At 42.3% G+C, this 24,729-nt stretch overlaps 1 protein-coding gene across 3 annotated transcripts in view; it reads right to left on the bottom strand.

Moving 5' to 3' along the window:
• Positions 1-24,718, bottom strand: part of KPNB1 (karyopherin subunit beta 1) — a 30,192-nt gene extending 5,474 nt beyond the window's left edge. For 2 of the 3 annotated variants that reach the window (XR_004972684.1, XM_036339194.1), the window contains exons 1-18: positions 24,550-24,718; positions 24,387-24,445; positions 22,070-22,252; positions 17,762-17,962; positions 16,689-16,841; positions 14,376-14,435; positions 13,678-13,767; positions 13,201-13,311; positions 11,877-11,978; positions 8,352-8,576; positions 7,278-7,469; positions 6,386-6,516; positions 5,392-5,539; positions 4,738-4,809; positions 2,753-2,897; positions 1,565-1,647; positions 489-596; positions 13-156 (exon numbers count right to left, since the gene is read on the bottom strand). Coding sequence is in view for 2 of the 3 variants with exons in the window: in XM_036339194.1 (XP_036195087.1) it covers positions 13-156; positions 489-596; positions 1,565-1,647; positions 2,753-2,897; positions 4,738-4,809; positions 5,392-5,539; positions 6,386-6,516; positions 7,278-7,469; positions 8,352-8,576; positions 11,877-11,978; positions 13,201-13,311; positions 13,678-13,767; positions 14,376-14,435; positions 16,689-16,841; positions 17,762-17,962; positions 22,070-22,252; positions 24,387-24,445; positions 24,550-24,589 (2,247 nt within the window). In the remaining variant the exon portion in view is untranslated. The remainder of the gene's footprint in view (positions 1-12; positions 157-488; positions 597-1,564; positions 1,648-2,752; positions 2,898-4,737; positions 4,810-5,391; positions 5,540-6,385; positions 6,517-7,277; positions 7,470-8,351; positions 8,577-11,876; positions 11,979-13,200; positions 13,312-13,677; positions 13,768-14,375; positions 14,436-16,688; positions 16,842-17,761; positions 17,963-22,069; positions 22,253-24,386; positions 24,446-24,549) is intronic. The other variant, XM_036339195.1, reaches the window with a different exon arrangement.
• Between the last annotated feature and the right edge of the window lie 11 nt (positions 24,719-24,729).

The raw sequence follows: 24,729 nt of genomic DNA, 5'->3' as shown, positions 1-24,729 counted from the left end.
CTTTAAGCTTACCTTGTCCACCTGGGCCTGGGAAGCCTGCTGAAGAGTATTCAATACAACCTCTAGGTATTTCTTAAACTCTCCACCAATAGCAAGGGCAATATCACCAAACACTGACAGAATCTGTGGCTTCACAGACCTGTGGACATTTTCATTCTGACAAGGAAAAATAACCAGAAAAAGCAAATTATTAAAAGTCACAATTTGTTCTACCCAAGACAAAAACTCTTAAAAAAAAAAAAAGAAGCAACTTAATATGCTGGGTGTATACACACAACTTAACAATGGTTAGCTCTGGATAGAGGGATTCTATATTTACTTTTCCTTGGCGCTGTACTGGTTTTCCTCCCCAAGTTCCATGCTTTCCTTTAATTTTATAATCTGACTTTAGAATTGTCTTGTGAAAATGAGTAATTCCCTTCTTCATTAGCCCACAGCCACACTTTGGGGCCTGGCGGACAGCTGTGTGTGGCAGCTCACTCACTCACCCCCAAGTTTTCCAGCAGCAGCTGCATCACCTCATCGCAGAAGGGCAGGATGCTGGACTGCAGCGCACGGCACAGGTCTCCCACCAAGCCCACTGCTGCCAAGCAAACCTGCAGAGGAGCAAGGAAATGATTTCCCAACAGAAAAGACTGCCTGCAGGGAGGAGTAAAGCACTGTTTACCTAGCTGCTGGGCCTTTAACACTTGAACCTAGAGTCAAAGAAAAAAACATCCCCCCTCTCTGAGATTTATTCATTTTAATGAATATGGCAGGAAGAGAACTAAGACTATCAGAGATATCACTAAGAAAAGACAATATTCACCAGGGATGGTGATGGTGGAGGCAGCTGGCTTGGAAAAAAAAAAAAAAGTACTGCTGTTAGAGTACTACTCTATTTCAGGCAGCTAATACCCTGCTTCTCACTAACTACTTTTGTTCAGACACTCAGAGCAACAAATAAAATAGCTCCATACTTGGGTCGATACACAGGGAAGAACTACCTGCGCTACAGGAAACCGAGTTTGTACCAGAATGACTATTAGGTATAAATGAGAATATAAATGTATTATAATTGATCTTTGAATGATGTGGAGGTTGGGGTTCCAACCCAGGTACAGCCCAAAATCCACATATAACTTTTTCACAACACTGGAGCGTGCTGCAATGGCAACAGAAGGTGGCTATGAAGTAATTACAGTAATAGTTCTGTTGTCGTTAATGTCATACAATTATGATTTAACACTGCCTCTTTATTTCTGTTTACATTTCTCTTGACTGTCGCCATGTATGTTTGTGTATATAACTTTTGATAAAGTTTAACTCTTTATATTTATAACAGACATAATTTTGTGATAGTAAATGATAAAATAAACTAGTATCTACATGTATTTTATGCATTCATGACACAACTAATTTTCTTTTAATTTTTCAACATTTCTAGGCTATGTGATCCATGTCTGCAAGTTTTTTCAAACTGTTGCAAATCTCCAAAAAAAAATTTCCAACGTATTAAAATGTCTGCATACAAGTAGGCCTGAGCAGTGCAAAGGTCAACTATATTTTAAAATGTATAGCCTACCTGGTACTCAGCATAGTTTTTCAATCCAATGCCCAGGAAGGGTTTAAAGGCCTCCATGTACTTTAGGAATTCACCACCCAACACTGTAAAGAAACAAACTATTACCACCACAGGGTATCACAGAAGTGAGCAAAAATAACCATGCTAGCAGTCCCAAACTCACCAGGGTGGGCGAGTTCATTACCGACTATCATTAAGACATTAAGGCTGCCTCAGAAAAACCAAATTTTAACTGCTAGAAGGGCCTAACTCCACGCCACATGGCCAGAGTAGGATTTCACTCTGGCTCAAACAACCATGTGGTAGGGCCTCCCAGGAATGTCAAGGTTAATTTGAATTGGCTAAGCTAGCAATGCTGCCTCTTGTCTGCCTCTTCATCTGATTATAACATGTCCTCTTGGAAGCCAGCTTACAACTGGGTCCCTATGCAATTCCATTAAGGACTTGCTTAAGCCAGTCAGGACAAGCGGACTGGGATGCATATCCAAATCAGCCACTCCAGGAGCCAAAATGAACCGCTGTGCTCCGTTAGGGTGGTCCCATGATGCCAGACCAGCTAGACACATGCTCTTTAAGCTAGAAATAGTTCTGGTTCTCAGGGGAGTGGTTCTCAGGTATAGGCATCGCCGGAAGAAGCATTCCAGGTTTCTAAACTGCTCTTTAATGTATTTTTAATGACCGTTCAAAGAGTCTTAAGTCTGATGTGGCTTCTCCTAAGTCATGTAACAACCAGAAATTCCAAGAACTCACTCATTGTTTTGTTCCATCCCATACCAGGCACTATGATGTGTCAACCCGAGTCCAAAGCATTACAACCCAAACCAAGAGGTAACAAGTTCCAGGAAAGAAAATAGAAACCTTTGCTTCCTCTATCCTTGATAGGAGCCAAACCTCAATAATCAAGTAGATTTTCAGGGAGAAAAGAAACCCGACACACATTAGGTAGATAACAGTTTCCCCCCCCCAAAGGTTGCCAATCTGATTTGCAAACTGGCTCCCCATTTACTTCAAGGAGATTAAGTGGCAAGGCAGTCATGCACAATTTTACAATCACATTCAATTTAACATGAACTGACTCATGCAGCAGTAAATGAGAAAACAGCTATGCTTTCCACAGTAAAAAATTCTTCCTGGCATCGTAGCTCTTGCATTCTAAAAACATTCCCTGCCTGATGTCTGCTCACTGACCTTCCACTAGTGTGCTAACTGCCATTAGGGCATCCTCTTGAACTCCCCCTGACCCAGCCGTGCTTTGGAACATCCTTAACAGGGAAGCCATGACGACATCAGAGATCTGCAAAGCATCTTGATGTTGCACTTTCCGGAGAACATTCTGTGAAATTAACAAAGAGTTCAGGATCTGTTGATTCCAAACCCTCCAATCAGAACACTATACTTAAAAAAAAGAAACACAATTAAATCCCTTGAAATTTTTTCTTAAAAAAGCCAAATATACTGCCCTGGCTGGCATGGTTCAATAGTTAGAGCGTCAGCCTGCATACCAGAGGGTTGTAGGTTCACTCCCCGCCCATAGGTGGGGCACGTGTGGGAGACAGCCAGTCAAATATGTAGATGTGTCCCCCGCCACCCCCCCCCCACTTTCTTCCTACTCTCTCTGAAAAAGCAATGTAAAAAATATCCCCTGGTCAGGATAAATATAAAAGGCCAAATACACCTTTTATGCTCAAATGTTTTGACAGTGCAAATCACTTGCAAAGTACATTCTAATATCCCTTCTATTTCCCAATTCAGAACACACACAATGATCTTCCATGGTGCATAAAACCAACTTTTTATGTCCGACAAACCCATCAGCAGCTTCCATATTCCAGTCTTATTACTTCTGCTTTAAAGAACATATCATATATACTGAGTGGCCAGATTATTATGACCGGCCAGATTATTATGAACACCCCATCAGTACAATGAAGTGAATTAGTTATGCAAATAATAATAATAATAAAACCTTGAGAGTATTTGCTTAGGAAGTTTTTAATATTCAGTATTTTTGGAAGTGTCAATGAAGTACTGATGGGGTGGTCATAATAATCTGGCCAGTTGTAATAATCTGGCCACTCAGTGTAGTTCTTATTCATAAAACAACAACAACCCTTCATATATCCTAATGGTCAAGATAACGGTCAAGAAACAGTCTTGATAAAATGAAGCCAACCTGCCTTTTCCTAATTTAATATTCCGTCAACTTCCCACCTTAACCTTTAATTTGTTTCAACTAATGTTACTAAATAATTCCTGTACTTGTCTGATGAATAAGGAAACACCTCTTAACAGTCATGCTTTAAGTTTGGCCCAGCCAGCATGGCTCAGTGACTGAGCATCAACCTATGAACCAGGAGGTCACGGTTCGATTACCAGTCAGTGCACAGGCCTGGGTTACAGGCTCAAACTCCAATGCGGGGCATACAGGAAGCAGCCGATCAGTGATTCCCTTTATCTCTCTCCCTCTCCCTTCCTCTCTGTAACCAATAAAAATATATTTTAAAAACATTAAGTTTGGAGTAAGAGAGGTAAGGTTACCTAGTAAGCATCACTCAATACTAAAATCTAGTGCCCATCTAAGCATTGGGCAAGTTCCAGGGTTTTCCTGTTCTTTAGTAAAAAAACCTCAGCCACTGCATGACTTGTCATGAGGAGTGACATTTGAATTATCCCGGCTTTTCAGAAAACGGCTACTGTCAACACTAAGTATTAACTCAAGGTATGATGGTAGAGAATCAAGCCTTTATTTTTAGCTGGGTGAATTACAGCTGGGAACCAAATCTACTGGGCTACACTAGGACAACCAATGAAAACCAAAGACTAAAAGTTGCCTTGACGCTAAACAGCTGTAAAGAAGCATTCTTATCAGTCTGTTGAGATTTTTGCTTTCAGGTATATCCTGTTCAACTCAAATAAACTCAAATTCAAACAAATAAGAAACGCTGTATAGCAGGGAGGACCGTCATAGACGGAGCAGTTTTCTTCCCGACAGTGTGCAGAAGACAAAGGCCTTGATGGAGAGAGACAGGAAAATGAAAAACTTTTCTGCCAATCCTTCAGAGAAGTTTCTCATAAGCATCACCTGTACCATTTCAGAGTTCAGGGTGCACATAACCCTGTCATCCTGGGATATAATTCTCTTCCCTGGAGAGTGTGATACGGCACCATCATACCTGAAGAGTTGCGCAGAGTAAAGACTGAAGGTCATTGAACTGGATCCTATCCGATGTGCTCTGGATATGTGACTACAAGGAAAAGAAGATTATCACGGTCAGAATAGATACTTTTTAAAGAAGCTCTAAAGTCCCTCAATGTTTTCATTTTTGCTGGGTTTGCCAGGATCATTAACTAAGCTTTACTGATGCTAATGTAGGAAAGTAAATAAAATGTAACCCATGTGCCCTGGGGTCAGTAACTCAGTTGTTTAAAGCAGCTGTCTCCAACCCGTGGTCAGCGGAAAAGGTTGGCAACTGCTGAGTTAGAGCATTCTCCCGATACTCCAAGGTTGTGGGTTTGATTCCAGGTCAGGGCACTTACAAGAAGGAACCAATGAATACATAAGTGGAACAATAATTTGATGTTTCTTTCTCTCTCCCATAAATCAATCAATAAAAACAAACAAACAACAAAAAACACCCCACACACATTTATGAGTAAACTGTGACAAGCAATGCAAACTTTAAATTACAACACTTCTTTGCATAAGCATTAAATCTTTCTGAGAAAATATATACTTAACACCGAAAGAAAAAACAGCCTTGAAAGCAAAGCTGCGTTAGAAGTACTGCACCCTTTCTGCCAACAGCCAGGAACGCCCTAAGTCTCACCTCCATCTGAAGTACTTGCTGAAGTCGCTCCATGATGACTAGAGTAGTTTTCTGAACTGCAGGGTAACAATCCTTGGCACTGTTTTTCACAATTTCCATCAGAGATTCATATGCAGAACTCCTCAGATTGTTCTGGTGTCCATCAGGTCTGCAAGCAAAAACCAGCAAAAATTGTAAAGTCCCAATTGAGAAAGAACAGAGAAATTGGTATAAGGTAAACATTGTCTCATCAAAAATAAGAAATCAGGCCCTGGCTGCTGTGGCCCAGACGGTTGAGCGTCCTCCAGTGTACCAAAAGGTCACCGGTTCAATGCCCAGTCAGGGCACATACCTGGGTTATGGGTTCGATTCCTAGTCAGGGTGCGTGTGGGAGGTGGCCAATCAATGTTTCTCACACAGATGTTTGTTACTCTCTCTCCTTTCCCCCTCTAAAATCAGTAAAAATATATCTAAAAAATTAATAACATTTTGTTGTATTTCAACTATTAAAGAACTCAGAAACTGATATGGTGGCATACCTATTTGAGTGTGGTAACAAAATACAGCCAGGAAATAAATTTTCAACCTTTGAGCCAATGACTGTGTTCATTATGGTCTCCAGACCTGGTTAAACTACTGAACGGCCTTTTTGGAAATAGGCTATAATTATAAGAAAAAGTTAGATAAAAATGATGAAGAACCTATGTGGACAATTAAAGAGGTTGCCTGAGTAGCTAAGAAAAAGGCATCTAAAATTTCCTCATTAATCTATGAGATGCCTTTATATATAATTTTGAACAGAGAAGTGGAAATAAACAAGGTAAGCCTGAAGAACTTATACATAGCCCACTTCCTTAATGGTTTCTTTTCCTTTTTATTCTCTCTCTTATTTAAACAAATAATCTACTATAGGATTCTTCTAATACCTCCTATTATTATGCTTCTATGACTAGGTCAGGCAACCACCCACACAGAAGGCAGGGGTAGAAGGCAAAGACACCTAATAAGAAGTTACCTGTCCGTGGTCTCCAGGAGCTTCTGAACTATTAGTTCAAAAGAAGAAGACAAGCAGTAGGTAGCTGGTTCTTCCTGATCATCGGCTACGTCTGCAGCTTCATAAGCAGCTTCAGCCAGACTAGAGAAAGCCTTAAAACCAGAGAGAGTTAATACTGGTCCTGAAAAGAACCCTACCCCAGGATCACCTCATTTTCCCTTAAGATACTTTGGGCAGTGTTCTTCTCCAACTATCTTAGAATATATCAATGCTAGTGAATTCTCAACTTTTTCGGTCAAGGTCATCTCAAAACAACGTTTTATAGGGATCCTTAAAATTAAATGTTTACTTATTTATATCTGTTTGTGCGGCCCAAAACTCTCTAAGCAGCAGAGTACTTTCATCTACCACAAATGCCTGCCACTTCTACTTCTAATCATAGAAAGGCTTTTAGCACCCCCATTTCCTTATTTGAACTTCCTCCCCCACACCCCCAAATGTCCCTAGTGAACTACATTCAGCCCATATTGACTCAGCACTTACACCGCCTACCTTCCTTTCCTCTTGTCCCCTTCTCAGCAATTGTACTTTTTGTAGCTAGCAACTCTCTACTTTAATCTAAATTTCTTCTCCCCAAGCAACTGAAGAAAGAAAATGGAGTCCAGATAGTTTTCCCACTGGGTTAGCATGACTGTTTTAAATGGGTGAGGAACTGAACCAGTCACCATGAGTCAACAGCTCCTACTGGCTAATGCAGTTGACATCTCCCCCACATTTAATTGAAGAAATTAGAAAGGAGATGCTATTCAGAAAAAGCCTTCCAGGGAGGCAGACCCATTTCTCTCCCACACCTCGTATTTCCTTGCCAATGGTTTAGCCAAGATCCTTATCTCACCAGGAAAAATCCCCTTACCCAGCACACATTTGAAGCCACTCTGGGTTCAGCACTGAGGCCCTCGATCAGACACTGCAGCAGGGGAGTCAAGTAGACGTCATTGATGGCAGCTTCAGGGAGCAGTTCACAAATTCTGCCCACAGTCCATGCTGTTGTATCTCGAACAACTACACTGGGGTCTTTCATTAATTCTATTAGGGTGGGCATAGCCTGAAAATACAATAGTTATTAGCAAGGCAAAACAAAGATTAAAACTCATGTTGACTAATACCTCAGAAGAGGAAATTCTAATGGTTAGGTTTTAACTCAAAGCATCAAGATGGTTTTGTCATTTTAAAGACATGCTTGTCAAATATCCATAATATAATAAATAAAAGTAAGTAAAGGGAAAAGTCCTCCTCTCTACACCAAATTCCAGTATACAGTTTTCTTCAGGGTTTGGTGTGACTTTTCAGCAACAGTCCTTACTAAATTACTTAGGTTGAGATCCTAGGAAGCAGCTATGATGGCTATATTTGACTATATACTGAAAGGTTCAGTTCTCTACATATTAAACTCAATTATAATGGACTTCTATCATCTTAAATAGCAAAGTAAGTACAATATTTCCCTAAGAATTTTCATTACGTAAATGTCATTTTGTCCCAGGGACAAAATAGTCACATCATTAAAAATTACAAAGAAATGTTTATGATACAGTATTAAGAGAAAAAAACAAGTTAAAAGATTATTTGCACAGGAAGATCTCCATCCTGTTTCACATATTATATTCATACTGAAAATAAATATCAGGAGTTAGAATGTTATCCCTAGGCAAGGGAATTAGAGATAACTTGTTCATTTTGGCCTTTTCTGCATTTTTCAAGTCATGTCTTTTGTAAAAAAAGAAAAAAAAAAAGTTAAATATATTTTTTGAACATTAACAAAGAAATATGTTTTACCCTTCATTGGCAGCAAATAGCTATCTAGAAATAACTTTTGTGGGTGACTACTTACAGCTTTGTTTTTTAAAATAAAGGCACACTTTCAAGCAAATAATTTAAACAAATAATAAACATCTCATTTCCCACCCCAAAACTTCCTCAGCTTCACCTGTATAACTAGTGGTTTGAGCTGATTGGGCTCTGGTCCTTCCAAGATACAGCCAAAAGCCATCACTGCTGCATCCCGGTACCGCCAATCAGGGTTCTTGATGTGTTCTTTAATGAAGGGGAGGACATGGGGGACAATGTCATCTTCACAGCAGGTGGCCAGAAGCATGATGCACACCCCGGCTGCTTTGCAGGGATTCCAGTCGTCGTCATCATCATTTTCATCCTGGAGAAAGAATGTAGCACTAGTTAAGGTTTTGCTTTAAAAAAAAAAAAAGAGAGGAAAGAAAATCACTTTCATTCACAAGGTACTCTGGCTATTCCCAAATGTCATTAGAACTTAAGCTACATGGATGAAAATAAAACAAAACCTTTATATTTTACTAAAGGCCTGGTGCACGGATTCATGCACTGGTGGGGTCCCTAGGCCTGGCGTGTGGGATCAGGCCAAAACCGGCTCTCCAACATCCCCCGAAGAGTCCTGGATTGCGAGAGGGTGGTTCTCGGGTGCCGCATCCTGGAATCGTGCTCCCTCTTCTCTGGTTCCTGATGTATCACCTGAGAACCTCAGCTGCCAAGTCACTGCAGCTCAGCAGCTCCTGTGTTGAGCATCTGACCCCTGGTGGTCAGTGTGTGTCATAGCTACCGGTCAGCCAGTCATTTAGGCTTTTGTATATATACTAGAGGCCCGGTGCACAAAAATTTGTGCACTCGGGTAGGAGGGGGGGGTCCCTCAGCCCGGCCTGTGCCCTCTCGCAGTCTGGGACCCCTCGGGAGATAACGACCTGCTGGCTTAGGCCTGTTCCCAGGTGGCAGAGGGCAGGCCCAATCCCTAGGTGCAGCCCCTGGTCGGGCTCAGAGCAGGGCTGATTGGGGAGTTGGGGCGCTGCCCCCATCATGCACAGAGCAGGGCAGATCGGGAGGTTGCGATGCCACCCTCAGTCACGCTCAGGGTAGGGCCGATTGGGGGGCTGCGGCACCACCCACTGTCACGCACAGAGCAGGGCCGATCAGGGGGTTGGGGAGCTCCCCCCTGTCATGCACAGAGCAGGGCCGATCAGGGGGTTGAGGAGCTCCCCACCGTCACTCACAGAGTAGGGCCGATAGGGGAGTTGGGGGACCGCCCCCTGGCACACAACAGAGCAGGACGGATCAGGGGGTTGGGGCGCCGCACCCAGTCACACTCAGGGCAGGGCCGATGGGGAGGTTATGGCTCTACCCCGTCACACACAGAGCAGGGCCCGTGGGAGGGGGAGGGGGGTTGGTACGCCGCCCTCTATCACCCACAGAGCAGGGCCCGTGGGGGGGGGGAGGGGGGAGGTTGGGGAGCCGCACCCTGTCACACACAGAGCCGCAGGGCGATCAGGGGGTTGGGGTGCCTTCCCCTGTCGTGAACAGAGCAGGGCGGATAGGGAGGCTGTGGCCCTGCCCCGTCACACACAGAGCCGCAGGGCGATCAGGGGGTTTGGGCGCTGCCCCCTGTCATGCTGATCCCGGTGCTGGGAGGCATATTACCCTTTTACTATATAGGATAGAGGCCTGGTGCACGGGTGGGGGCTAGCTGGTTTGCCCTGAAGGGTGTCCTGGATCAGGGTGGGGGTCCCCACTGGGGTGCCTGGCCAGTCTGGGTGAGGGGCTGAGGGCTGTTTTCAGGCTGGCGGGTGACAGAAGCTCCCAACAGCTCCTTTTTTTCTTTTTTTATTCTGGGCCAGCTTTAGCTCTGAGGCTTGGCTCCAGCTCTTAGCCCTCGGCTGCTGAAAGCAGGTATCTGATTTGTTTGGGTTCTATAATCGAAACACTGTTTCAACTCCAGCTCTGAGATCCTGGCTGGCTGAAAGCAGGTTTCTGGGGTTTTGTTTAGCTTCTATATTTGTAACAATGTTTCAAACTGCAAGCTCAGAGGCCGGCAGCGGCAGGCGGGAACGTTGGAGTCCCCCGTCACTGAAGCAAACAAGCCTCATGTTCGCTTCAAGCTGCCTGGCTGCCAGCCGCCATCTTGGCTGGCAGTTAATTTGCATATCGCCCTGATTAGCCAATGGGAAGGGTAGCAGACGTACAGCTAATTACCATGTTTCTCTTTTATTAGATAGGACTAGAGGCCTGGTGCACGAAAGTCGTGCACGGGCAGGGTCCCTAGGCTTGACTGGCGATCAGGGCCAATCTGAGGGGCGACCGGTGGGGTGATCAGGGGGCCCCTGCTGGCACCCACCTTGGCTGGCCTGGCACTGCCTGCTCACTGCAAGGCCCGCCCCCCCCCCCCCCCCCCGCCCCCTGACACCTGCCTTGGCTGGCCTGGGGCCTGTGGGCAGCTCCTGTGTTGAGCATCTGTCCCCTGGTGGTTAGCACACATTATAGCAATCAGTTGTTCTGTTTGGTCGATTTGCATATTAGGCTTTTATTATATAGGAGATATATATATATATATATATATATATAGCTGCCCCCTGGTGGTCAGTGTGTGTCATAGCTACCGGTCGGCCAGTCGCTTAGGCTTTTATATATATAGATTCTTTTCCACAAAGATTCATCACAGCACCGTCTTTGTGAAATAAGATCCAGGTGGAGGGAAGAGCCACTGGAGTATTACAGAATGAGATGGACAAACTTCAACTACATGTAACAAGAAGAATGATCTCAGACTTACAGAGTAAAAGGCAGAACAAAAATGTCTATGATTCTAGTTATATACATAGTTTAAGGTGCCTATGCAGTTTCAGATAATTATATACCTAAATAATGATTTGTTCCCAAACCATAAAAGTACAACCAAAATATACAAAAGCAAAAATACTAAGGTCAAAAGATAAAAAATAGCAACTATAAAACTGAGAGATGAGATAAAGTTTTAAGGGAACACCTAGTCCATTTCAAACCAGACACTTTTCCACATATCTTTTGAGACTGAAAGAGTCATGTGCTTCCCCAAAACAAATTACATTCTTGTGCACAAAGACATTTTGCTGGAAGTTATAGCACTGGTGCCTCAGAGCACTAGCACTGCCAGCTCTTTGGTAACATTTTACATGCACCCGCAGAGATGAGGCAATAGAAACAATTTTTCCAAACACCTCACCAAGGAAAACTATAAAGCATAAATTCAAAAGGGAATGATTGCAACCAAGATACACTTCATATAAAAAAATTTCTATATTTACTCAGATCCATTTCTTCATGAAGTCTTATTACTTGTATTTGAGTGGCTTAAAACTTGCACCTCTATCTTCCCAACCTTTCTTTACCATAACATTTGTAGCTCAAGTCTCTTCTGCTAGTTTGAACAACGTAGCACTCAGGAAATCAGAGCAGTATGTGGTTCATTCCTGCTCAAAACTGCAAAGTTCTCCTTTACAAACAACTCAGAGCCTAGAGGATCTTATAGATCCAGCTCAGCAGTTCCCGAGTCATCTATATCAGAATATCAACTAGTTGAAGAGTTGCTGAACTCTTTCTTGGAAACTGTTCCACAGCAAACCAACCCATAACAAGGTTTCATCACTTACCTGGCTAGAATTGGAAGGTAACTCACCTGTTTAGTTAGTGTCTGTGTGAGGATTGGAACCAGGTACTGTAGTGCTCCCTTGGCATAAAACTTGCTGGTGTGCTCAGGGGGCCGTCCTTGTTCTGCTGCCTGAGGACAAACATAGAGCAAATTCTGGATGGCAACAAACAAGCTATGATACTAAGGCATACAATGAGCACTGCCCAGGGATCTGTACAGAAATACATGGAACAAATGATAACATTTGTTCTGATCTTTGAAGGCATTTATTTTTTGGTCTACTTTAATGAGATTCTTTTAGGCCTTAAAGGACCAAGGCAATCTTAAGAATTATGCTCTTGCCCTAACCTGTTTGGCTCAGTGGATAGAGCGTCGGCCTGCGGACTGAAGGGTCCCAGGTTCGATTCCGGCCAAAGGCATGTACCTTGGTTGCGGGCACATACCCAGTGGGAAGTGTGCAGGAGACAGCTGATCGATGTTTCTCTCTCTCATCGATGTTTCTAACTCTCTAACCCTCTCCCTTCCTCTGTAAAAAATCAATAAAATATATTTTTAAAAAAATGAATTATGCTCTTTTTTCATAAGCTCAATTTATATTAACACAATGTCATTTGTGACCTTAAGAATGCCAAAATAAGGTTTGTGTTTTTTGAAGTACACGAAGACAATCAAGATGGGAAACAAAGCCCTAACCGGTTTGGCTCAGTGGATAGAGCATCAGCCTGCGGACTCAAGGGTCCCAGGTTCGATTCTCGTCAAGGGCATGTACCTTGGTTGCGGGCACATCCCCAGTGGGGAGTGTGCAGGAGGCAGCTGATCGATGTTTCTCTCTCATCGATGTTTCTAACTCTCTATCCCTCTCCCTTCCTCTCTGTAAAAAATCAATAAAATATATATATTTTTTTAAAAAGATGGGAAACAAAGATTCCAAGTGCAGAACTAACCCCTTTTTCCGTATCTAATTTCTTCACTGAAGTTAGTAAACTATTGATTTCTACATCCCATACTTGGATTAGGACTTCCAAAAGGAAGTACTTTAGCACCAGATGTCACTTTGCTGAACTGTGATTGCCTGCTGCCCCCTTGTGGTCACAGTACTAAAATGAGTATTTATAATAAATCATGCCAGGCTGATTGGGAAAAACATGAGATGCCACATGATTGATCCGTCTCCCTCATAAGCGTCTTTGGCTAGCAGAAAGACAGTTGTACAAATGGAGATACCCACTAAGTCCAGTCAGAATAAAGCTTTCCCAGAGGAGAACAATCATATCCACAAAGGAGATAAATCCCCAAAGCCCAGAGTAACAGCTCTCCCCCCTAAACCAACTGTCTTGTCTCCCAGGCTCACCTCTGAAGCCTCAATGGCCAAATCCATTTCCTCATCACAGACATTGGACCAGAATTCTATCCCTTGTAGGGCCACTTCATCAATATCACTTTTCATTGCTTCAATTGTGATCTTAAGAGAAAAAACATGGCAACGCAGGCCCCACATAAGTGCTGGTTCAAGTTAGACCCCCTCCTCTAACCACACAGACATTCAAGTTTCAAAAATGTAGATTTATAAAAGCTGTCTGAAGTGAAAGGTAGAAAAAGAAAACAGATTTTTAAAAATACACTTTTTACCAGCAGAAACAGCCAAGCTTTCTTGGCACACTACTAATGAACATAAACATAACACTGGAACTCAAGAAATTTGCTTGATTTAATAATTGCAAGTAAAAAATTATAGAAATGACACACAAAAAAACCACAAAAAAACAAGTAAGAATGATGGGCTCTGCAATTAGCTACATGCTCAAACACATAAAATAGAAATACTTACTGCAAAAAGAGCAGGACCCATGTATGTCTCCATGTACTGATAATACAAGGACATTATTTTCACCAGATTCTGTAAGGCAGCCACTCGAACCTTTTACAAAGAGCAGATTAAATGGTTTACCATTTAGTTTAGTTAAACAGGCAATTAGACAAAAGTAACTACTTCACTCAAATGGGTCAATAACCTAAAGGGTCAAGCTAGGTACATTTGGGTTATCATTCCTCCACGTAAGCCGTATCAGGACAAAACTCACTAATACCACTTAGACTAGATCAGTGGTTCTCAACCTTCTGGCCCTTTAATACAGTTCCTCATGTTGTGGTGACCCCCAACCATAAAATTATTTTCGTTGCTACTTCATAACTGTAATGTTGCTACTGTTATGGATTAGGTTACAGCAATAGCAAAGCTGTTTCAATGGCTACACTGGAAAACAATCAATTAAAAAATTACTGCAATTAAGCAGCAAGGCGGATCAAAAACCATTTCTCCCCTAAACCCTTTTCAAGATGTCAGCTTCTAATATGTTAACTTTCCAAGTCCTATTCTTTCCTTTTCTTTAATGTTGAAGAAAAATTCTTATTGGTCAAACCTTATTTCTGAAGTCACCTGATTTTCAACATTTCAAACTACAATGCTAGAGTTGGCATTTACTAGGAAAGAAGACAAGACAGATAATTCAATGACCACATGCTTACCCTCGTATCTGGACACTGTGTGGCTTCACAAACCACCTGCATAATAAAGTGCCTTTCGGACTGCAGAAATAAAAGGGAGTTAGAAGAGTATAAACCATATATATGAAAATTGCTAGGCTATTATTTCAAGAAAAACCTTACTCCCTCCGGAACCCACACAATCCTGGACCAATCAAGCAGCTTTACCTTGACACAGTAATAGCACTGTGAAGGCTATAGAGTTTGCTCCCAGTGTCTACTATACGACCTCCCTCAAAGGAAGTCCCACCCTAGCTGGTTTGGCTCAGTGGTTGGAAGGGTTTCTGGTTCGATTCCTGGTCAAGGGTATTTACCTGGATTGCAGGTTTGATCCATGATGTGTGCAGGAGGCAACCATTGATCTCGCATTGATGTTACCCCCACCCCCTCCATTCCACTCTCTAAAAAAAATTCCTTGGGTGAGGATTAATAAAAACAAATAACGCAGCTACAGTAGGAAAATCTGTTTCTTTTTATTTAAAAATTAAGAGAATTCAAAACATCTGCTTTATTTCAGAGACAAAACTGGTTTCCTGAAAGGTGGCAAATCCACATCAAATGTGGCAAGATATAGGAGAATAGAATAATGAATTTTGCTATTGTCCTAAATCTTCTGAAATCTAAAAGGAAAACCCCTGTTTTCTAAGCAATTAGAATTTCAGTTTGCTTTGGCCTTCTTTAGACCTCCCTTCTTTGTCCACTATAAGGCCAAGTAATGGCAAAAAGCCCAGCTAAAAGTGCCAAAATATATACAAAAATACTTTTAGACCATATGATCTAGCAATTCCACTTCTGGATGTACATATAAAAGAACTGAAAGCAGGGTCTCAGAGATATATATATACACATACAACCATGTTGAGAGCAGCATTATTCTCCATAGAAGGTGGAAGAAAGCAACCCGAATGTCTAGTGACAGATAAATGGATAAACAAAATGTGGTATACATACAATGGAATATTTCTTTGTTTTTATTGATTTTTAGAAAGGAAAGGAGAGGGAGAACAGACAGCTAGAAACATCGATGTGATGTTGAGAGCAGAAATCAGTTGGCTGCTTCCTGCAGGCCCCTACTGAGGATCGAGCCAGAAACCCAGGCATGTGCCCTGACTGGGAATCAAACCAGCGACCTCTTGGTTCATGGGTCAACACTTCTGACACATGCTACAACATGCATGAACCCAAGACATTATACTAAGTGAAATAAAAGTCACAAAAAGACAAATCAAATACTATATGACCCACTTATATAAGCTATCTAGAATAATCACAAAAACAGAAAGTAGAAAGTTGAGTAATCATAGAAACAGAAAGTAGAAAGAGTGTTGCCAGGAATGGAGAAGGGGAAAACAGGCGTTGTTTAATGGATATAGTTTCAATTGCAAGATGAAAAAGTTCTGGAAATTGGTTGCAAAACAATGTGAATATACTTAACACTACTGAATTGTGCACTTATGGGTAAGATGGTAAATGTTATGTTATTGTCTATTTTAACACAATTAAAAATAAGTAAATAATGAAAAAATACTTTCAGGCAAAATAAACTTTGTTTATATATTAAATTTCAAAAGCACCTTCCTCAGGAGGTATGAAACGGCCCAATTTATTCTTTTTTAATCTTCACCCGAGGATGTTTTTTAAAAATTGATTTTATAGAGAAGGGAAGGAGAGAAACACCAATGAGAAACATCGACTGCATCACACCCTAAGTGCCCCAACCTGGAATTGAACCCACCACCTTTTTGGTGCACAGGAGGATGCTCCAACCAAGCCACAGTGGTCAGAACTGAAAAGCCCTAATTAAGGGGGGGTGAGGGTGGGGATTCCCGAGTACACTTTGTACTGAAAAAAAGGAAAAACCTAAGCTTAGAAATCCTTTAGGTCACATTATTCCCAAAGCCTGATGAAAAATGGCAAACAGCTATTCCATGGCCACCTCTCACAAATGTTAACTAGAAATGAATGCCTCTATCAACCCTGGACCTGGGAATCAACCTTGGAACCATTCTCATTCAAGAACTGCCTGTTGTCATGTAAAAATTAACAACCTTGTTGCCCAAACAGTGGAGTCCCACCCCAGCCCACTACTTCCCCATGTAATCCTTGTCCTACCCCATATTAGCAGCTGGCTTATGGGGGGCTACAGAGCAGATTTTTGTGGATGACCTGCTGCTTTCCCATACTGCCGCAGTACTGGAATAAACACTCATATATGATTTTAAAAACAGTTCTTTCTAAATCATAAACTTAAAAAACTTTCATTTAACTCTCTCACTTCTCACCCTTTGAACTTACCTCTTTGTCAAAGTTAGCTTTGGTGAACTCCAATGAGTTCAGGAGTGCGTTAGTAGCTGCTAGCTTCACATTATTACTAGGCTCTTCTTTCCTCATCCCCTGAATTATGGCAGTCAGAATCTCATTGGATTTATCTTGTAGCTGCTCTGGGTCCTGAAACGAGGAGAAGCACAGTAAATATAATAATGAACTCATAACTAATCTGCTGTCTTTTTAAGTGTAAAATCCACTTGAGTGAGGATAATGACTTTCTCTGATCTCTCGGCACACATTTCCATTTAGGGACAAAATATCCCAGCAGCCGGTAGTCCTAAATTGATCCGAAGCAAGTTGAACTATCAACTTCATCTCTGACTTCTTAGCATGATTCTGGACATGAGGTAATTTCCATTCCCCCGTTCTGTGCAAATGGAAATGGCAGTGTGATCCCTCCCCCTACCCCCAGGTCACCTCTCCGAACTGAAGTATAGCTTCAGAACATCCGAGGGTCAAGAATCAATACCTAGGCACACATCTAGGGAGTCTAAGCCCATGTCAAGTGCTAGGAGCTGCTTTGCTTCAAGTCTGTGTATCAAAACAGACACGCCCCAAAAACACATACAAACCTCAGCCACCAAGGGTGGTAACTTCAGCAGCACCAACAGTCCTAGGAAGGCTGCATTTAATATACTGTGCTGTGGCTCCAATGACTAAACCAATTACAAGAACTGGCAAACCGTTTCTATAAACAGTCAATGAAAATGTAACAGCACCCATGGTACACTGAGGATCCTGAGAAAGGATCAGATCAGGATGCTCCAAGATAAAGAATATCCTTAAAAGTCCAGAATCTATGTCTCTCCAAACACATGGAGTTTTTGACCCTCAAGTCTCTTAATTTTAGGACATGATTAACAATGTGAGGATATGTTAATTTAGGAGTCTAAATTAACAAATAAAGCAGTTCTACTTTCAAAACACTTTGCAGTAGCTTGGTTTTCTTTATAATATTGTAAAGAACATCCTAATATATGCACGTAACAACTAGATGAAATCATAGTTATGTACGTTAGATAACATGAGGCAGCACTTACGATATCTTGGCAAATGTAACCAATAGCTTCCAATGTCGACTCTTTCATGTGCTCTGTGCTGTTGGGATTTGTGACATTGGCCACCAGCTGAGGAATGAGTTCTGGCCACTGGTTCACTGGGATCTCTGCACAAGCAATGCCAGCCACACACTGCGAGGCTGAACTAGGCCGGTAGGTTTCTGTGCCCAAAGTCTGCAAAACCTGCAAGCACACACATACCCCAAAAAACAAGATGAAAGATATTAATTTCTAATACTATTTAAACACCTCATATCCATCTCTGAGTTTTCTATAACACAAAAAAGTAGAAAATGGCATATACAGTATAAGTCAGTTGTCGGAAAAAGAAAAAAGAAAAAAAAAGCCAATCTCAATACCAATCCCAGCACAATCAACATTGCCTCAGACCTCAGAAAAACAACAACAAAAAAACCGACCCCTACTTCCAAATGGAATTCTCCTAAGCCAGACAACTCATTTCAATGGTTCAATGCAGTAGGAAAAAAAGCAGCACTGAGAAAAGAGATAGCATTAAAAGGCGAAAGAGATGACAAAATTAGTCTTCTATGTTCCTTGCTGGTATAATGGAAGGATGCTCACAGGTTTGTTTTGTGTAAAGGGTGGGAATTTAGGATGAAGGTAACTAACTCTGGGGCACTAAAGTGGATCTGATTCCTAATCTAACCTGATTCAAGGAAGAGATTTTCCCACTCATGAAATGTGGAACACACCTTCTGTCTTCTAGTCACTGCTAATTTAGCACCCTGGATGACTTTCATAGTAACATCATTAAATGCAGACATAAAGTTACTGATGTTACCAATACCTAAGAACCAATCCTTATTTAACTTCCAGTCTGAAAGGATTTGATCTGTTTCCCCCCAAAATCAAAGAACTGTTCTCTCCACCATCAACAGGTACCAAGTACTAGTCAGATATGCCAATTAAAATGAAATCCACTTATCATTAAACGTATCTTGTTTGAAATGGTATTCATACAAGCATTTATGTAATGGGTAAAGGCACATGTACAGACAAAGGAGGAAGCCACAATGGATCCAGGGTTAATTATTACCATGATCAACTTATTTAGTCAATGAACTAAGAATCACCAGTCCACTCAAAAGGCAAACAGTTAACTGTTCCTGGCATGAACACAGGACAAAGAGTAGCTGCCAATTATTCAGGCCAACTCTGCTGACTGGGTCAGGTCACCTAGTACCCTGCTTTGTGACTAATAATAATGAACTCCCCCCATCTTTCCCCTCATACAGTATACTCCCAACAGCTCTACCCAATAAACAAACAGTTCTGATTCTAAATAAAGGTTTTGCTCTCTAGGGCTACTAAAGCTAGAGTGCACTGTAACAGAACTAACTGTATGTCAAAAGTCTAAGGGAAAGTCCAGCCGGATAGCTGAGTTGATTAGAGAGTCATCCCAATATGCCAAGGTTTTGGTTTGATCCCTGGTCAGGTCACATACAAGAATCAACCAATGAATGCATAAATAAGTGGAACAACAAAAATTGGTGTTTCTCTCTCTCTCTAAAATAAATAAGAGAGTAGGAGGGGTAAAGATGAATTGTCCAAAATGGGAGGGGTTGAACAGTCATTAACCCAAGTCTGACCAAGAGCTCCAGTCCAGGGTGCCTTTCTACTATTATACTGCACCATCTCCTAGAACAGCGGTCGCCAACCTTTCGGACTTCACGGACCATCAGTGGTTCGTGGACCACCGGTTGGCGACCGCTGTCCTAGAACATAAGTAGAGAGTACTGAACCCCATCTACCTTTACCTTTTCTCCTTTTAAATTGCTTCAAGAATTGCTATTACTTCAGGTGATTTAGAGGCTACAAACATCCAACTCTGGAGTACTAAAAGTTATGTTTTAAAAAAACTAGAGGTGACCCTAATGATAATAGGCAATAACCTGAAATAAGAAAAATAAGAAACTAGTTCTCAATTGTGTCCAAGACCCAGATTTCAAAAAATAACCACCAGTATTGAGAAAGCATTAATGACAAAAATGTGCTTCTTCTTTTTTTTTTACTTCAGAGGAAGGGAGAGGGAGAGAGAGAGAAACATCAATGATGAGAGAGAATCATTGATCAGCTGCCTCCTCCATGCCCCCTACTGGGGATCCAGCCCAGAAACCCGGGCGTGTGCCCTGACCAGGAATGGAAATGTGACCTTCTGGTTCATAGGTCAACACTCAACCACACTCAACCAGTGAGCCACACTGGCTGGGCAATAATTGCTATTTTTTCTTCTTCATGCACAAGGGCTCAACAAGTTCTTACTCAAATTTCAGAAAAACTTTTGAGTCAAGAGTGATGTGACAAAAAAATAAGTCAGGCCCTAGCCAGTTTGACTCAGTGGATAGAGGGTCGGCCCACACACTAAAGGTACCAGGTTTGATTCTGATCAAGGGCACATGCCCAAGTTGTGGGCTTGATCCCCAGTAGGGGGCAGCGCCAATCAATGATTCTCATTGACGTTTCTCTCCTTTTCTCTCTGAAATCAATAAAAATTTTAAAAATAACAAATACATCAGTTACAGTTCTAATTATGTCTTTTCTCAATTTGGGTGCTACAGTATAGGAATCAAGATTTGCAGTGATTACCCTGACCGGTTTGGCTCAGTGGATAGAGTGTCAGCCTGCGGACTGAAGGGTCCCAGGTTCGATTCCGGTCAAGGGCATGTACCTTGGTTGTGGGCACATCCCCAGTAGGGGGTGTGCAGGAGGCAGCTGATCGATGTTTCTCTCTCATCGATATTTCTAACTCTCTATCCCTCTCCCTTCCTCTCTGTAAAAAATCAATAAAATATATATTTTTTAAAAAGTTTTGCAGTGATTGATGAAGTAAACATTTATATCAAACTTCTGAAGAGTGGATTAAAATGTTACTACATAAGCAGACCCAATGTGCATAAAAATAGTTCTATATATTTTAAAGACTATACAAAATAAGTTGCCTTTCATAACTTAATTCCTTGTCATGGATATATCCATGCCAGACTGGAGAAAGACATATATAACGAGGAAGAGAACTTACTGCAAAAAGGGGCGTTAATTTATCTAATGCTGATACCTAGAACCAAGAAATGGCAAATATGACGTGCATAACCATACCTGCTCAAGTACACACACAAGAATCCCCCACTAGTTTTCCCTCAAATACCAAGGACCAATGATGCGTGACTTACTCACACTGTGCCTTATATATGTAGAACAGACAGTAAAAAAAAAAGCTCCATTATTTTTTTTTTAAAAAGCGAAACACATCTGTCCATATATTCCAAATTTTGCTACATCTAAAAATATGAATTTCTAATACAACAATAAAAAGGTCACAAGAAGCCCTTGCTGGTTTGGCTCAGTGGATAGAGCGTTGGCCTCTGGACTCAGGGCTCCTGGGTTCGATTCCGATCAAGGGCACATGCCTGGGTTTCAGGCTCGATCCCCAGTAAGGGGTGTGCTGGAGGAAGCCAATCAATGATTCTCTCTCATCATTGATGTTTCTATCTCTCTCCCCCTCTCCCTTCCTCTCTGAAATCAATAAAAATATATATTTAAAAAAAAAAGCCACAAGAACTCCATGATGCAGAATAACAAGGTACATTCAATTTTCCACAAAATCTATCAGCCTACTCTAAATGCCTTGATCAAAAGCCCGGTGTTTCTAAAGGAAGTTTTTCATAATTTGCTAAATATCTGATCAAAGCACCATTAATGTCAATCTTGTTTCATAAATTCTCTGGGCTTCCATGGCCCAAGAGATGATTTAATTCACCTGACTCCACAGAGTAGCATGCCTAAGCCACCGAACAGCGAGAATTACCTACGGCAGAATTTCAGCAAGAGCTGGGTGCTGGCTGACTAGAAGAACCACTTGGGAAGACAGGTTAAAAAATATCCCTGAGTCTCACACTCCAAATCAAAATTTCTGGAGGGAGCTTGAAAACATACTAACAAATTCCTTAAGTGCTTTGGCTAATCCAAGTTTGGGAACCATCAATTTGTATACTGCAATTCTCCAGAGAGTCTACAAATCCTGGCATCTAACTAAAGTTTCCCAAACTGCTGCAGTCTACCTCAGTTATCTTAAAAGAATTCCAATCCATTAATGGGAACGGACAAGCTGAAATGAGACAAATCAAATACAATTTTTATCCTCAAGTGAAGTTTAGGTACCAGAAACCTATTATACCATCAACTCTATCCCATGCAAATGATAAAAGAACTGACAAGAGATTTTTCTTGTTCCCTATGCTACATAACCAAAAAGAGACAAAAGTTACTTACATAATTCTTGACTTCCCGTCGAGCATTAGCATCAATTGCAAGCCACCTCTGCTGATATTGTGCCTTGATATCTGGATCTTTAGATGTCAAAGAGTTCTTGATTTGTAGACCTGCTGCAACTCTGGCAACTTGACTGTTTCCTGGATTTGCTAGCACTCTGGACAGTTCCACAAGGAAAGTGGGCTGTTAAGAAAGATGCACTGGTGAATGAATATATCTCTTGGGAATTCTGTCAATTGAGGATAGTTTATGAAGCATCAAAACACTGGGAAAAACTTAAATTTTTTAGGACATATCATAATGCCTCAGAAAACTCCAAAATATCTACTTCAAGACTCCTGTAAAAATGTTACATTAAGGAAGTCATCCATCTACTCACGCAGCCTCAGCATTTAACAAGTTACAGATTTCCTATTAACATCATTCTTAGTGCCCAAATCTTCACATTAGATCCCCCAGAATTAAAGCAAGTTTGACAATTTCGTAGCCAGAAAAAAATTTTTTTTTAATGTACCTACAACAGTGCCTGTTACTCAATACTTATTTGTTGAATAAATGAATATGTTATGACAGGGTAAAAAGTAAAAACTTTTTCTAACTTAAAAAAACAACCACCACCTTAGTCCAAATGGAATGACTCTCACGAGTGGCTTTTGATCTCATAGAAGCAGGTAATCTTGTATGAGTGTGTATTACTTACAAACCTAAAACAGGCTCAGGAAACAAGCCCTCTATTTTAGTTGAGTGTTCGTCAAGTGGGGAACAATGATGGGGGGGAAATGACAAATACTTAGAAATTGTCATGGTAAATCTGTCAAAGCAAATGACTTTATATTTAATAGCCAACAGTTAACACACTAAAGGCTCCTATACACTTTGGACTTGAGCTGTCCACTAAACATAGTGGATTCCCAAAAAGCACAATCTTTTCGAACACAGAACCCCAACACTACTCCCTTTGTTTTTTTAAAAGATGTAGCACACATCCTTTACCCTGCAAAAAGCTCTGTCCAAGCTTTTCTTTCCCTGAGAAGTTAACAGGAAAAACCAAAAGCAGAGCGTTCCTTACCACCAACAAGTCCTGCAATCACAGAAGGCAACTCCTTACATTATTTTATTAACTACATGCAACTAAATAATGCTAGGAATTACATCAGAGGCTTCTTGCAAATTAGCAAAAGCAGGAACAGGAATATACTCCGCGTGGAAATACTATCAATCTATACCAGTGGAAAAAATCTTTTCTATGGAAAGTTAAGGATAAAAAAGTACTAATGAAACCTATCACATAAAAGGGCAAAAAAAAAAAAAAAAATCACTCAAGAGCAGTTTGTATAAAATAGGCCTTTTCACTATTTTCTCCTTACATGATCTGTCTAACTAATCCAAATAAATACATGTGGTTAGCGTTATTTAGACTTATTACCTATTACCTTTCAAAGATGTCAAGTATGAGACACCTTCCCCTTTGCTCTCCATTCCAACAGGAGAGGGACACCAAAGAGAAACACCACCGGCACGGGCTATTTCAACCAACCCGCCCCACGTTTTTATGCAGAAGTCCAGACTCTAGGGGACTTATCTTCATTTTATCCTGTACCCCTTAAATGTGAAGTTATGAAAAACGAGGAACTTTCCTCTGATTTCATCTGGAAACAGGCCCCATCTTAAGGGTGAGCCTCAGCCTGCTGTCTGGATACACATTCTGTACTCATCGAATTAATTAAAAAACAAAAACAAAAAAAACTGGGAAAGGAATAATCAGGCAGGTAAGGCAGAAATATTGCCCGGGAAGGGTCAAGAGGCATTCGGGTGCCAGACCGGTCTCTGAGGACACACACCACGGGAGAGAGGAAAGGGGAGAGCTCGGAGAAGTAGGTGCAGAGAAGCACCGGGGCCACGGGGCAGGAGGAAGCCGGCCCGGGTCAGAGCTGGGCGGGCAGCTGGGCCCGGAGCCTCCACATGGCCCCTAGGCCCGGCTCCCCCACCCCCACCCTTGCTGAACACGCAGCGCGGCGCAACCGAACTTCGCTTCCCTCCCTCTTTCTCCCTCCCGCTGCACCGCCGCCCTCAGGCCGCGCGGCGATTGGCCAGCAGTCACCCCGGCGCGCCGCGCCATTGGCCAGGCGCCGGGGTCCGGGGCGGGACACACCCACCGGCTTCCCGATGGCGGGGTTAGGTTGGACCGGGTGGGGGAGGGAGGGGGACGGGATGGGGCGGGGTGGGTTCCCGAGGCCTGGGCCTCCGGGAGGGCGGGAAGGCCCGCACGCAGGGGATGAGGAGACAGAGGGACGGGGGCCGGCGGGATGGCACGCACCAGGTTTTCCACGGCCGCACGCTCCAGGAACTTCTGCGCCGCTTCCAGTTCCAGCCGATCTGGGGGGGAAGGAAAGTGGGAAAGGGGACAGGGTCAGAGGGGCTAGGGCTCCCCTTCCCCCCACCCAATCACCTCAGCCCGACCCCCGGCCCCCGCGTCCTACCCGGAGACACGGTCTTCTCGAGGATGGTGATCAGCTCCATGGCGGAGGTGGCAGCGGCTACTCCTCCTAAGACGACGGTCCGGCCTCTGGGGCGGCGGCTCTAACTGGGGATGGGGGTTGGGGGTCGGGTGGGAAGGGAGGGTGGGGTGGGGAGCGGGGGTCACCACCAGCCCATTCACC

This window comes from Myotis myotis, unplaced genomic scaffold, assembly GCF_014108235.1.
Source record: "Myotis myotis isolate mMyoMyo1 unplaced genomic scaffold, mMyoMyo1.p scaffold_m19_p_17, whole genome shotgun sequence".
NCBI classification, from domain to species: domain Eukaryota; kingdom Metazoa; phylum Chordata; class Mammalia; order Chiroptera; family Vespertilionidae; genus Myotis; species Myotis myotis.
The sequence above is the reverse complement of the archived record's forward strand: the minus strand, read 5'-3'. Positions and strand labels throughout refer to the sequence as shown.